The sequence below is a fragment of the Actinia tenebrosa genome, unplaced genomic scaffold (assembly GCF_029948245.1).
Source record: "Actinia tenebrosa isolate PJP-AT-01 unplaced genomic scaffold, QUT_ActTen_1.0 PGA_scaffold3__52_contigs__length_22856419, whole genome shotgun sequence".
In the NCBI taxonomy this organism is placed as follows: Eukaryota; Metazoa; Cnidaria; class Anthozoa; order Actiniaria; family Actiniidae; genus Actinia; species Actinia tenebrosa.
The window spans coordinates 11,254,784-11,269,596 of record NW_028292580.1 but is presented as its reverse complement, the minus strand read 5'-3'; the positions used below and the strand labels follow the sequence as shown (position 1 = coordinate 11,269,596).

Below are 14,813 nucleotides of genomic sequence, written 5' to 3'. Positions count from 1 at the left end.
ATACATTTTCACTAAACTCAAGCGAATGCGCGGCCAAAAACAAAAGAAGTAGACGCAGCAGCCAGCCGCAACAACACACGCGCGCGCAGCAAAAACCACGCCCAAAACCACACCCACCCAGCGACTACTCATTGATTCCGCGACTACCCCATTTTTCGATTCTCGATTTGACGGATGCAGTTTATCCCTGATCAAGAAAGATCAGAAACGGAGTTAAGTATTCATGATTCTTTTATTTGCAACAATCTTTCATGTATTTTATTTAACATTCATAGCCACATGCTGCACATTGGAATAATGCAGTTAGGTTATAATAGCCTATTTTCGAGTGGGAACAATCTTCATCACTTGAAATTACATGTATTTCTGGGGGCAAATCTACGATTTCTAATTCACTTTCATCGCTTGAAATTACAATTAATTGTTTCTTATTGGGTGGTTCTTGGGCATCTTGCCAGACATCTTCACTTTCTTCTTCATCAATGTTGAAATACGTGTTGGCATTTTTCTTCTGTATACACCGAACCTTCATTTGTGTTGGCTCTTGTTCGGTAGGAATAGTGGGTGGAATCTCGTTGGGGAGGGTCGGGGAAGTGAAAGTATCGTTCGATGTAATTCTGGCAGCTTCGTCCTGTTGAGGAGAATAAAAAATAGTATCGTAATTAATTCCCGAAGGACCAGCTTCGTCAGGACTGTAACTTGGAGAGGCAGGCATGAAATTGCCATCTTGAGATTCTTCACTGCTGCTGAATTTAGCGGCTGGCAAGTATCTGGAGGGAACATCTATTTCGAAGTCGGTTGATGAGTCTGTTCCCGTGCTGGATGTAGACTTTCTTTCTCTTTCGATGCAATCAAGATAGAACTTCCAACCCTTTGGATGGATCTTTCTTTTGTAGTCTGTCAACCAAGGTTGCTTGACTAATGCTTTGTAGTTAAACATCGACATTCGTATACTGGTGCCTGTCCGACATATGACCATAGCATCGTATTGCAAGAAAACAATATAGGCGTTCTTGGCATTCTTTTCTAAGGACGATTCTTTACGTTGACCATACAGGGACATCCAGACATGATCTGTTTGTATTCCTCTGTTTGTGTCGTAGCTATCATTGCTTCTTCGTTGATCAACAGTCTCGACTGGGTACCTTCTTGCCATGTGAATCCAACACTAGCACTATTGGTTATGATCTGGGCTTTTCTGAAAGCATCGTGTATTGACATCAGCACCATCGTTTTACCACTGTTGTGTTCTCCGTGCAAAAGGAAGGAATTTATCTTCTGCCATTCTTTGTCTATCACTGCTTTCAACTGCGTGTTAACTTCCCAAATATCAAGACCTTGTGACAAGCACCATCTGTGTAGGAACTTTTGCGATTTGGAAATTGAGTGATATTCCTTCTTGTTGAGAGGTCTTAAGCGTTCTAGGCTTTCTTTCCATGTCCAGGACAACGACTCTGCATCGACCATGTCTTTACACACTTCTATAGCGTCGGCAAAGACTTTCAAGCCTTGACTGATGTAGTTATTGAAGACAAAAGTCCATTTGTCTCCACCTTCATTGAGAACCCATTCTTTAAATGATGGACCATCCAGTGCGCACGATTCTTTGTGAAGGTCAATGAGTTGATTCATGCATTTGGCCCTCTTGCCAGCCTTCAGCAGGTTTCTTGGAATATCTTCGGGGGTACTGTTAGAATCAATGGAGTCGTCATTTGGGTTATTACCTTGTGGTTCTGGGGGATTATGCCTCGGTTGTCTTGCTGCTTCGATGATAGGGCCAAAATGGTCTGTATATTCGACAAGTAGGCGTGGTGGCTGCAGCAAGTACCATACCAGGTCTACGATATCTCTGTATACTGTGGCTACCCTGGGACGCGTCTCGTGGTAATGAAGTACTTTGTAGATCTTGCTATACGAGCCATTCTGCGTCACTTGCGTCCTTGCCCAGTCTTTAAATATGGGACCTCTCACGATCATATGGTAATGATCTCCGTGGATGTAACAGGAGGGATCATTGGAGTGCCTCACCAGGAGATAATCTCCGACATCGTCCATGCAAAGGATACGATTGTAGTCGCATGTCTGGAAGACGAAACTGTAGTAGCGATGGTGGTCAGGCACTGCTTGGTTTGTTACTTTGTCCCAGAAAGGACCCAATACTTCTTTGATCTTCATTAATGACAGATAAGGCTTTGAAACAAATTCTATTTTACCAATTGACTGAACAACATTTCTGATATTTTCAGGAGTTGGCAGGGTTGCGTTTCTGTAGCCCTCCAAAATCTCACACAATTCATCGCTTAGAAAGTTCTCCTTCGAAGTGCTAGGATCCGGGCCTTTCTCACCTCATTTCGTTGACTTGCGGGGAGAACTTTAACAAAGGAATCAGTAATGCACCTCTCATCAGCATTATTAAACAAAGCTTGGTGAAGGGATGCCCTTGGTAATCGTATTGGTGAAAAACCTGTTAAAATAAAGTCATGATGTATTATACGCCCAAGGCACTCATAGGTTTTTATGTTTTTGAGTGACTTCAAGCACACTCCATATACTATATTTCGAAATACACGCAGCATAATAGCTGGTAAGATTTCTTACCTAGTAATACAGCGCAAATGAGATTTGCGCTATACAAATTCAATAAATTATTATTATTATTATAAATTATTATCAATTCAAGTTTTCTTTCAGCCTCCCTAAGTTTTTTTTCAATGCTGGGCATCTACTGCAGGTAGTCTCAACTTCAACCTCCTCTAGCAACTCCATAAATATCTGTTTACTGGACGTTAAAATTGGTACTGGTGTGGTAAGGTTAGTGTAGGTGATTCCAGGAATGGCGGGTATTTTAGACCTGTTGGTAGAAAAGGTGGCTGTGGAGATGCATATACCGTAATTAAATTTTTGTATGGGTGTTGCATACGTGTTTGGTGTAGGCACGAGGGGTACATCCTTGACTATTGCTGGGAGAACGTTATTAAGGTCGCCAATATATTTTTGGCAGACGTCTGGTGGGATGGTGTTCCAGAAATCAAGAATACCATTCACAAGTTCTTGCTTGTCACTTGCTTAACTGTTCGCAGCAGATGGTCTTGCAATTGGTGCAAAGCATTTCGATTGGATTCAAATCAGGCTACTCTGCTGGTGTAGGAATGTAGTTGGTGTTGTTTTTCTCCTAGAAAGCCATAGCATCTTTGCCTAATATTTAAAAAAAATAATGAAAGTGTAAATAAATAAATTGAACTTGAAGAGATCACAAAATTGTGAGGTTAAAAATGTTACTATAAACAACTTTTAATTCTGAACTTATATGTTTTGGATTAGTGTCTTGTTGAAACCGATGAACGTAAGGAAATACACGGCGAATAAATGGCAGGAGAGTGTTCTTTAAAATTTCTTCCATAAAGAGGTCTTTTCATTATTCTGGTGAAGATCAAAATGTCTGCCGTACCACGCTTGCAAATACCATCCCATCCCACCCATAAGGGTGTTTCATTGTGGGCTTGAGATTTGGTCGCTGGACAACTTTTTGGGAACATATGTTTCCGTGCCGCTGCATCCAAATGCTGCTTTTGTCAGTGAAAATCACATTACCAAATTCTTCTTTTTAATCAAGACATTTATTGGCATCTTCAAGACCTAGCAAGCAGTTTCTCTCTCTCACAAGTTGAAAGTATCTTGGACCAGTTACGACCCATCCAAGCGTTCTTCGCACTCTTTTGATAGTGCAAATACTTATTTCCATACCAAGGTTTTCTTTAACATAGCTTGGAGATCAACGAAAAAGAAATAAAAAAACTTGTTTGTTATTAAAATTGATGGCAAGAATCCTACAGTATACCCATAATGTGTTTACCTGTTAAAAAAGATTCATCATTTTTCTGCATTTCTTTTTCGTATTAAAAATATGGTTTTGATTACTCTTATCATTTGAAGAATACACGCACATACAAACTCCTATCTGAGATTTAGACTATAAGAACATTTTTTGAAAAATAAAATGTATTAAAAATAAAAGCAATGTTGTCATCTGAATCCTTAAAATGAAGAAATAGTTTGGGGAAATGTCAAGAATAAAGTGAACAACATAATTAAAAATGTAAGCTATTTCGGTTTCATTCCAGTGTTCACGCAAAATGCTTGACCTGATATGTAGATGCATGTTCTGTATCGTCGTTAGTATTCTCGATGACATCCTTATTAGCTTCAACAAATCCTTGATAAAATTGATCTAAATCTCCTTTGAACTTTTCCACCGACTCTCATTTCTGTAGGCGACCATTAATTTCTCTATTTGAGTGTAAACATAAGTCAATCTTCCAAGGAAGTCAGATCTTGATTGTTTTGACGCGTACTCTCTTTCTCTACGTACGCCATCTCTAAACTTGTCCATATTTTCTTTTATTTTGGATGATGTAGACTCTAACTTTAAATACTTTACTGATTACTAAGATTTCGCTAATTTGGCATACGCAAGAGAAAATGAACTAAGAGAAGGAATGCCCCCTATATAGTCTTGTAACCATCATGTGCACAGTTTGATGCTATTTTTAAACCATTTTTTTCCTTCTGCACGCGCATACTGCGCGCGCTTTACGCTGTTTGCTTACGTGAGCACGCCAATGCTGCAGACACACAACATGTAGCTTTTCAAATAGCCCACTGGTCATCACTATTCATTAGCATGTTGCAAAACCCAATTGCATCTATATCTTTGTCTTCATCTTCGTGTATGAGGCTTCATATAGGACAATATTGTATGACAATAAATGTTTATAACATGTAAAATATATACGTTATAATGGCGGTCATTTATAACATAGATTTGTATATATACGGCTTTATTCATATATAAGGTCTAATGAGACAAATATTTCTTTCGGAGCAAATATATGTTTACTCTGAATTTTGTTGTATTGTTTTATATCTATTCACATATATATAATTCACGAATTAAATATAGGTCATAACCGAAAAATATATATGGCTATTGTGCCTGCAATTATTATGGTCAGTGGATGTGCCAATTAGAGGATGTGCCAATATCGAGAGGAAACCAAAGATGAAGCTTGAGGATTTTGAGAATTTTTTCCATACTTCTATCTTTTCTCTTTGTCATCAAGCTAGTAGAAATCTACATAATGACAATATAAATGTGTTAGAGTATTTTGAACGCCGATTAGATAAATCCTTTGGAGTTCCGCTTTAGCCCTTCCTCTTGGCATTGTGTCTTTGTGTCAGAAGAACCACCTCTCTACTAAAGGTTGTTGTTTTAGCTTTCCCTTCGTAATCTCTTTTGGAGGCTTTGTTTTTGCTGGAGAAACTAGAACGAACCGTTCTCCCAGTGGGGGCCCATGTTGTCCTTGTTGTGTACTGTGGTGGGTTATTGACTGATCTGCAGAATATTCTTCTAAACTCCTGCATTGGAGTCTGGCCATGAGTTTGCTGACCTTGTGGCGTCGTTGTAGCTTGTTGGGCAGTTTCTTGAGGTGAAGTTGTTGACCTAGGCGAACCTTCCGATCCCCTTATTGCATTTTTGAAATCGGGACGATCAATTATTTGCTTTACAAGTCAGTCTATTGAAGAAGAAGACACACCAGACACACTATTATCCGCCATCTTGCTAGTAGTTGGTAGTACATTCCTTCGTAGTCTGTCAGGTTGCCCGCCAAAAGGATGTTCACTAACCATAATGATTGCAGGCACAATAGCCATATATATTTTTCGGCTATGACCTATATATTTATGTCGTGAATGCTATGCAAATAAAAAAATTTATAACGAGCACAATAGCCGTATATATTTTTTGAAGAATGACCAATGTTTATTTTGCAATGTCATATATTTATACAAATATGAATACATATATGTATATCTATATATATGTATATATAAATCATAGGACCATATATATACAAAACAATACCATATCATATGTTTAACTATTATACGATATTGTCCTTTAGGGCACGCAATATTCGTGTACATCTACATCTACATTACTGTCACAGCCACCATCCACATCACAGTCACCATCCATCACAGCCATCCATCCCACATCCATCCACACCACAGCCATTCATACCACAGCCATCCACACCACAGCCAGCCATCCCACAGCCATCCACACCACAGCCAACCATACCACAGCTATCCACACCACATCCATCCACCCCACAGCCATCCACCCCACAGCCGTCCATACCACATCCATCCACACCACAGCCATCCATACCACGGCCATCCATACCACAGCCATTCATACCACAGCCATCCATCCCACAGCCATTCATACCACAGCCGTCCGTACCACAGCCGTCCATACCACAGCCATCCATACCACAGCCGTCTGTACCGCGACAGCAGTAAGGCGTTTATCATGGTCTAACATGCCCCATATTTCAGTATTGAAAATTCTACCATTATATATCATTATACATATATTGGGAACTCACTCTGAGCCAAATGCGGCTACGGGCTTGCCCTTCCTTCTAAGTACGCAACAGCGACATCTCTCTTGGCATCTCCAGCAATGTGGAAAGCACTTCGTCCGAACGCGCGCGGTTGCCTCATTAAATCTTTCCACCTTTTTTTTGCAGAGATGATGGAATATCTGAAGGTCCTGTGTCATTCAGTTTCTTTGCCTTGGCTAACTTTAGCCTGGAACAAACGGCTTTCTCGAATCTTCCAGGCTTATCCACTGTCGCATCTACGAATCTTTCCTTGAATGCGCACCGCGTGGATTCCTTTGCCACATCCAACATTTTGAAGAACATGGCCAGTACGCCAAGCACCACTGGATTCCCTCTTACTTTATCGTGGGATTTCAAACCCGAAATACATGCAAATGAATATATGGCCAAGTTCATCAATTCTATTACATCAGAAGGGATTTTTTCAGTTTTTTTTGCATTGTGTCTCTAGCTTCACCTCCACTCGCCATGTTTCAACAACTTGCGCCCAATGCAGCGCATGTGCGACCTTTATCGACAGTTGGGTCGGGGTCGTCAGGGGACTGAAAAACACTGAATGGGTTACGCACGTGCGTCAAAACACAAGCAAACACATACATTATAGTACTTGTGATTTTTTCTCTACTTAGTTTGTATTCTAGTCTGATTTCTCTTAACATCATGAGCGCTATAAAGCTCGAATTTCTCAGGCCGCTGTATGATATTGCTATCTGGCAATTTCTTGTGATGAGGGAGCCTGGAAGGACACGAAAGAAACCAGCCATGACATATGCCATGCATGAGGTGGTGGCAAACCTCCTAATAAAGCTTTTGGAGGCAAAGGCGTTCAGTCATTTGAAGGATAGACTGCAAGAAGATAAATACTCGGAGAAAACGGGACACTGGAAGAAAGGAGAGCCAGCAACTCCCAAAATTATTGAGTGGTGCCAGGATCAGTGGCGAAGAAAGAATCCTGTCTTGTCAGGATTACCAGTAAACAAGGATAACTGTGAACTTTGCTTGCCACTGTTTGGCGAACAAATGCTGGTTTGCCATAAATGCGGAACCCCATGCCCCGAATGCCGAACAGAAGTTGGCCTGGAGCTCCCTTAAGAAGTACGTTCCGCTCATGAAATTCTGTCAATGGTAGTCGATGGGGATGACTCAAATCAAAGCGAAGAAGAAAGCACTACGTCCTTGGTTTCCGCCGCGGTTTCAGCAACCCCACGAAAAAAAATGCGTTTAAGATCAAGAAAGTAATATTAAATAAGTTATAAAGCTTGAAGTGATTGTACCATAAGACTGGGTTTACAGAATAAAAAATCTCTGCAAGACTTGATGACTAGTAGCGTCCGAGTCCGACATAAAAGAAGCATCGTTTTCTTATTTACGTATATGTATTGGGTGTCATCCTGGTTCGTGTTTTTGTTATCAGTTTCAATCTGACTCCAGATACAAATACAGTAGTAAAATCCTTTATTCACTCGTTAGAGCTTGATACTTGTTGCTTGCGCTTACACGTGTTCTCTCTTATGTCTCTTATCTCTATATACATGTCACTTGATACTATACTAAATTATGTCACACAACTAACTTATTGAAAGCGTGACAGTTCATACACTTCACACTCTCCGCTGCTTTAAACGAGAGTACTATCACTACATAGTAGTTTAGTTCCACTGCGATGTAAACTTATCTTACTTTTGAAGAATATTCATTCTTTAAGATGACTTCCGCTCAGGTTGTCGAAACGTCAGTCACATGAAACAGTCCTTCTCAGGACTACATCCACCCGGATGATCATAATACTTCGATTAACAATAATTAGAATATTGACTGTGTGACCTACCATCGCCCTGCCCTCTTTATTGTGCTGTCATCGGCACCACAGCGAGCAGCCCACTGAGCTGCCGATCTTCTTATTAAATGGGTAGTATATGGCTTCCCAAAAAGGTGTTGGGACATCTGTTGGTAAAATATTATGTCTCTGATATCCAAGTTACATAATTATTATGTTTGATTTAAAGTGAATGTTGCTTACCTGGCCAAATGTATTTCTATATGAAGATACACCATGATAGCTTCTTGAAGAACTGACTTCTAGATTATTTCTTACAATACGGGGGAAAATCAGTCCGTTAGTGATGCCTAAAAAGTGGAGTAATAATAAGATTTGCATACTTCAGTACTTAAAGACCAAAATAAATTCCACATGTCCAGTGAATAGAAAATGGAACAGGAGGATCCAGTGGTATCTATTAGCAATTCCCCCTTTAAGAACAATAGCTTCACTGTTGTTAACATATCGAAGTGCTCAATGCTTAAATTATGGTTGTTAGGAGCCTACCTACCCTTCCCCACCCAAATCAATATTTGTCCCTTACTTGAAGGGGGATGGATATAATGATCCCCTGGTCCGGACCCCTCTCAATACTCCCTGTCCTTCCAAATACTGTTTGCATTCCAAGGACACCACATAGAAAGAATGCTTATTCTTTTTAATGAACACCTACCCTGTTATCATAAACCAACTCAATAGGGCTGTAACAGGACAGAGGTTTGAATCCAAGGGGTTTGACCAAAGAGTCAGTGTAACACCTGAAAATTGTAGCATTAAACAGGGTGGTAATTTTGGTACAATGACAGGGAACTTTACACTAAGGAAATGGTGGGGAGTTTTGCTACATTAATTAATGCTTTCCACTTCGTTTAAAGTCTCACAAATCATCCCAATCTTGATGCAAAGGAATTGCAAATAGCTTCCGACAAAAGAATAATGTTCATTTTTAACTGGTTGAGCATTAGACTGCAGAAGGGGGAAAAGTTAAGAACAATATATTAATGAATCACAACTAGTTGCTCACGCTTATAGTTTAATTTGATCAGAGCGATCCACCGCATTCATATACATATTATATCTTTTTATTGCATGTGGCTGTAGCACAGTGATTTCTTGCCATACATTGTTTGTTTTGGTCTTTCTTGTGGCCTGCCCATGTTCATTAGCATTGTCAATTGTGGTGAGCATGGAAACCACTTTATTGTCTTTCCACTGCAAAGCCAGGCATGGACCATCCCTCTCCCATCTCATACTGCCTCTCTCTAATTTCTTTGCCCACTTCTTGCCATTCTCTAGTGACTGAGGAAATCCAATGCGATTCTCTGAAACTGTGCCTGCTGCTGGTGTTCCCAAGACAAATAAATCTTTTATAAGTTTCACTGATGTATAAAAATTGTCAAAAAACAAGTGGTACCCTTGGTTGACAAAGGGTTGAATCAAGTTCATGACAACATCATAACCAAGACCATTAACACTGACTTGTCTTCCTGCTGTCTTTCCAATGTACACATCAAAATCAACTGTGTAGCCATTGCTGCTATCAGCTAAAACCCATAACTTTATGCCCCATTTGGTTGGCTTGTCTTTGATATACTGCCGTATACCTGACCTGTGCTTAGATTTTACCATTCTTTCATCGACAGCAATATTTTGTTTGGGCTGATACAAACTCTTGCATTTTGCTTTGAATGAGTCAATAAAGGACTGGACTTTTCTTAGCTTATTACCAGGTGCCTCAGTTGCTGGATCAACTACTTGCAAGAAGGCCATAAGTGCCCTAAATCTTATCCTTGGCATGATTGACCTTGCCCAAAGACCATGGTAAAGGGTCTTTGTACTCCAGTACTTGTCAACATGCGAGCCCACTCTGACAAGGCCAAAGTAAATAATAATTGCAATCAATCTCTTGATTTCTTCAGGAGTCGTTTCTTGCCAGCTACCATCAGGACTGCAGTAAGACTGGTGAGTTCCTGCAGTTATATGCTCATAAGCATAGCTATTTGTGTGGTTGCAAATTTCTGTAATCATCTCTAATGAAAAGAATAGCTGAAAAAACTCTAGTGCTGTTGTCATGCCGTTCCTCAGAAGAACTTGACCAAAGTGTACTCCTGGTGGACGATTAGGTGCAAAAGGTGGCATGACATTACCTACATCAGGGTCATTGTAGCTTTTTGAAGGCCGTTGTTGGTCTGCTTGCATTACATGGCCACTCAGCCTACGTCCACCATTTCGACCACGTCCTTGTCCATAGCCTCTTCCACGTCCTCTGCTTTTGCCACGTCCACGTCCACGACCTCTTCCATGAACCTGATTTGGACGATTTGGACCACCTTGAGAAGTTTCATCACTGGAAACATTGCTTTCATTACCACTTGAGGACCCAGGATCGCTAAGAGAATCATCAGCATTTGTATCGGGTTCATAGTCACTGTCTTGTCCTCCATCGCTAAAAGATTGAAATTAATAACCTTAGTTTCAAACATCAACAGGAAAACATTGCTCTAGTAAATACTATTTGTACTTGTTGCATTCATAGGTAATGAAGATAATTTTTTGCTACTGACAAGATTGCTCATGACTGAATATGTTATCTATAGTGTCAAAAGAGCAAATTATTTTATACTTCATATTGCAATAGAACAACAAAATAATCAACTTCCAATTATATTTGATAATATATTAGAGTAAAAAGCTGGATTATAGGTGATTTGCTAAGCAAAAAAGTGCCTAACAGCGAAAGAGACATTACCGAATGTAAAGATGCTTTGGATCAAATTTCGCTCAGCTGTTTGCTTCCCGCGAAACATCATAATTCCCTAATATTTTGCTTTTTTTATCATAAGACAGACTTTTTTGGTTTCCAAATACATTTCAGTACTTTTCATGGTTTTGTTCCTAAGCCTAAGTGCATTGTTCATGGTCCGAAGCAACTTTATGAGGAGTTTTTTTCCGCCGTAAAGCATGAACACGTTTTTATATTCGACTCACCTTGAATCGTCAGAAGAATTTCGTAATTGTCGATCTAAATCACTCTCCTTGCTACTTGATATTCCTTCAGGACCACTATCAATCTCAATTTCGTTGTCTTCTTCGTCTAGTAAAGCTAAAACTTCGTGTAAATTGTAAGATTTCGAGGATCTTGCCTGCTTCGCTGGAGACGCCATATTGGAAAATAAGACGTCACACTTGGCGATGCGTGACTAAAAGTAGAATCCACCTATCAAAATGCTCATACTATTTAAATCAAGACATAATGCTAATAGTGCAAATGACCAATGCAGTGCCCCCAACTTCAACCCACAGTCCAACGTCATGCCAAGCGCCGTTGTCATATCCTTCTTCATCTAAGCGGTGGGTATAGCGCGTTTCCCTCACGTATGGATTCATTCAAGGATCAAAGATCCTCCTAAAGGCTAACCACCGTCAAAGCGCTGATGGTCATGTGGTTATAGACAGTATTCCTTTGATTTTCTATGCTATTTATGCAAACGCTCCCGGAGTCATCTATGCGCATTTGCAGCTTCACTTTCCCATGGCAGTCGGCAACTAGGTGAAAAGTCCAAACGGAAAGATTCTCGGCGCTATTCGTTGGCGGCTCTACTGAGAAATGCGTGGACTCTCTGTTGTTCGTCTTTGCGCGCATGGGCTGTAATGCTCCATTGTCGTCGCAGAGACGAAATCCTATGTTCGCATTACTAACGGCTCCCAAAGAAATACTGCATAAAATTAACTTCTTTCCGGAGTAGTTCAAGTCCACGGACATGCCCGTGACATCAACCCAAGATGCTTGGGTGTATTTTTTCTCGCCTGTGTAAGTCGTATAGACACAATCTACTCCAGCTACGTAGGGGTTGTTCATCGCCATATATAATAGCTCAGACCAATGCTTGCGGTAGCCAAGCCGGCTTTTAGTAAGTTATGGTCATATTCCTCAGGTATCGTAGGCAGGACCTTCTTCTTGATTACGTTCTTTGGTTTCCCTGCAGGATTCTCTACGTGCTCCTTCTTTGGCTTCTCCACGAAATGGGGAATGTTCCTAAGAGTGTCAGAGTTCACGTCATTCACCCCAAACTTCATATCCTTAGTAGCTCGTTGAAGTTTGTTGTTGTAACCCACAACGGAATTGGCGTTGATGACCAAATTACTTGGCATTAGCCAACAACCGGGCGACAAGGCGTAATCCAGCCGCACCTTAGATTGCTGCACCGCAAGTTGATACCTTTGAACTGATTTAGAAATCTCATTCTCGATAACAGCGCTTTCGAAGAGGACAAGGAATACTTGTTGTGTTTCCTGCGACGCACCACTGGCATCTACGATGGGGCTGCGAGTGCTAACCTGTGCTCCTAGAATGCAGTAAACAAAGGCTTCAATGCTGCGGTTAATCCTTGCTAGATTCTTTAGACCAATGCCCCTCGCGGCAAAGAAAGGCGCCCATGGATATCTCTGCTTGCTTTCTATGAAGTAGATCAGATTACCCTTTGTTCCGCTGCCTCCTAAGTCTGAGAATTAGTAGGAACTGGGATACCCCATACCCGGTGTTTCAATGCTGGCACCGACGTAGGAGGCATACGTATATGTTTCTCCTAGACCATGGGCGGTGCCCTCTTTGTTGCGAAAATCAGGGTTGGTAAGCTTAAACTCATTCCTTAATCGCTCCCATGCGACTTTGTCATATTTGTTATCCTTTGGGTTAAAGACAGTGTCACCAGGAAGTGGCGCTCCTAACTCAAACAATATCCTACAAATAGTAAAAGCAACGTGGAATCTTAGGAAAGGAATATGGAACATGTCCGCGGCTATGCCACATCCTTTAGTAGCAGCCCAGACAGCAAAGTTTAACTGCTGCGGCCAATACCGCATGTTGGGACCTGATAACCATTCTCTGGATTCTTTCCCTGAGTTATGTTTCATGGCAGTTTCTCGAAAGATGTCTCTGACTTTTGTCTTGAAAGTCGTAGGACCCACGGGAATCTCCAAAGAGGTAACCATCTTAGCAAAGTCATCCGCTCCACCTTTGTTGTCGTAAAATTTAATTTTTCTTAGCCTTTACTATCGTGCAAGAGCTCCGCGTTTTGAAATGCCAGTGTTTAAGGAATATCCTGTGGCACAACCCCATGGATGGCGCCATGGCCGCTGTCGGTACTTGATTCATCCAAACGTTAATGTAAATCTAAATTTTTTAAATTAGTCAGACTGTTATGACTTTTCTGGTTTGCTTACTAGTATTCGGTCTTTTGTTGTCCATTATAGATTCTCAGAGATGCTGGAATGGCAATGACAGCCAAAGAATGGGATGTGACCGACCGTTCAAAGGCCACACAAACATCTGATGTTAACAGGTTCAGGACACCAGGAATAAATATTGTCTTGTTATTGACAGCATCAATTTTGTTTTTAATCAGTTTAGTGCTTTGTTATTTAGTAATTTTGTATTAAACTCTAACATTGCTTGTAAATAAAGGACGATTTGAAACGATCTAAAATTTTATTCAAGCTTGCTGAGATATGTCATTTAAGAGATTTTTTAGCCACTGTAATCATTCTTGCCTTGCTATGGTGCTTCGCTTCATTCTGTCTAAAGAGAAAAAGCGACGTTTATGGACTTCAATAATGAGAGATTTTCTATGACTTGAGTTCGAGTTCGAGTTAGGTACCAGTTTACTTTGCTCGTTTTTGTGATTTTGCTCAAATTATATGTGTTGATAGCTTAAACATAGATAAATCAGTTGTGGGATTTTTAGTTTCCAACGGCCTTTCGTCAGGTCGTGAGCGATCATCAAAAATGCTTCATTTTCCACCCATTTCGAAGGCCGCCAGATGCCGTCGGACGGGAATTTCAAGTTTTCTCAATTTCACCAAAAATAAAAATCGGCCAAACGTTTTAATGCTATTTTCGAAAATAGTTTACCATAAGGGTCTTTTGGGCAAAGTATGGAGAAATTGAATTTTTCACAGTTGTCCGACAATTCTCGATTTTTACAGACATTCGCTCTTAAGTGCGTGTGTCTCACTCTCAAGGTATTAGGGTACCCCAAAATTGCTCCAAGAGATCGATTTTCAGGTTCTCTCCGTTCAAAAATAACTGAATTTTCAAAATTCCAAAATTGCTCCAAGAGATCGATTTTCAGGTTCTTCATGGTATTCAGCCATGGAGTATATACCGACGAAAACTCACTAGCCAGAAATTTAAGCACAAAAACTCGCTAGCGAGATATTTGTCATAAAGGAAACTCACTAGCAAGAATGTACAAAAAACTCGTTGGCGATAACTGAGCCTAAGATATAAAAATTTGAACACCAAATTCTTATATTTCCACCCTGTAAAAATTAATCTGAACCAACAAAAAAATTGCAATTTGATCCCTTTTGGCAGCAACGGCATTCCATAGATGATCAAATGACAGCCAAACATTCGCACACATTGAAGTTATCTCATCAGCTTTTTCACTTTTGACACCCGACTTGGGAGGGGCTGGGTTATCATTTCGATTTCACACTTCAGTGGATTCCGTAGTAAACTC

The 14,813-nt window shown here is 40.4% G+C and overlaps 2 protein-coding genes across 3 annotated transcripts in view; one reads left to right on the top strand and one right to left on the bottom strand.

The window, feature by feature from the left end:
- LOC148908553 (uncharacterized) overlaps positions 1–13,746 on the top strand; it is a 54,446-nt gene extending 40,700 nt beyond the window's left edge. Inside the window, exons 1-2 of one of the 2 annotated variants that reach the window (XM_089034929.1) lie at positions 11,812–13,273; positions 13,543–13,746. In XM_089034929.1, coding sequence (XP_088891055.1) covers positions 13,079–13,273; positions 13,543–13,728 — 381 coding nt within the window. In that variant the 5' untranslated portion in view covers positions 11,812–13,078 and the 3' untranslated portion in view covers positions 13,729–13,746. Of the gene's footprint in view, positions 1–11,811; positions 13,274–13,542 lie in introns of those variants that run through there. The other variant, XM_089034930.1, reaches the window with a different exon arrangement.
- LOC116287458 (piggyBac transposable element-derived protein 4) lies at positions 9,274–11,459 on the bottom strand. The gene is given in 2 exon segments (XM_031694138.2): positions 9,274–10,735; positions 11,278–11,459. Coding segments are annotated over 2 exon segments (1,638 nt in total). The 5' UTR covers positions 11,454–11,459.
- Positions 13,747–14,813: the final 1,067 nt, after the last annotated feature.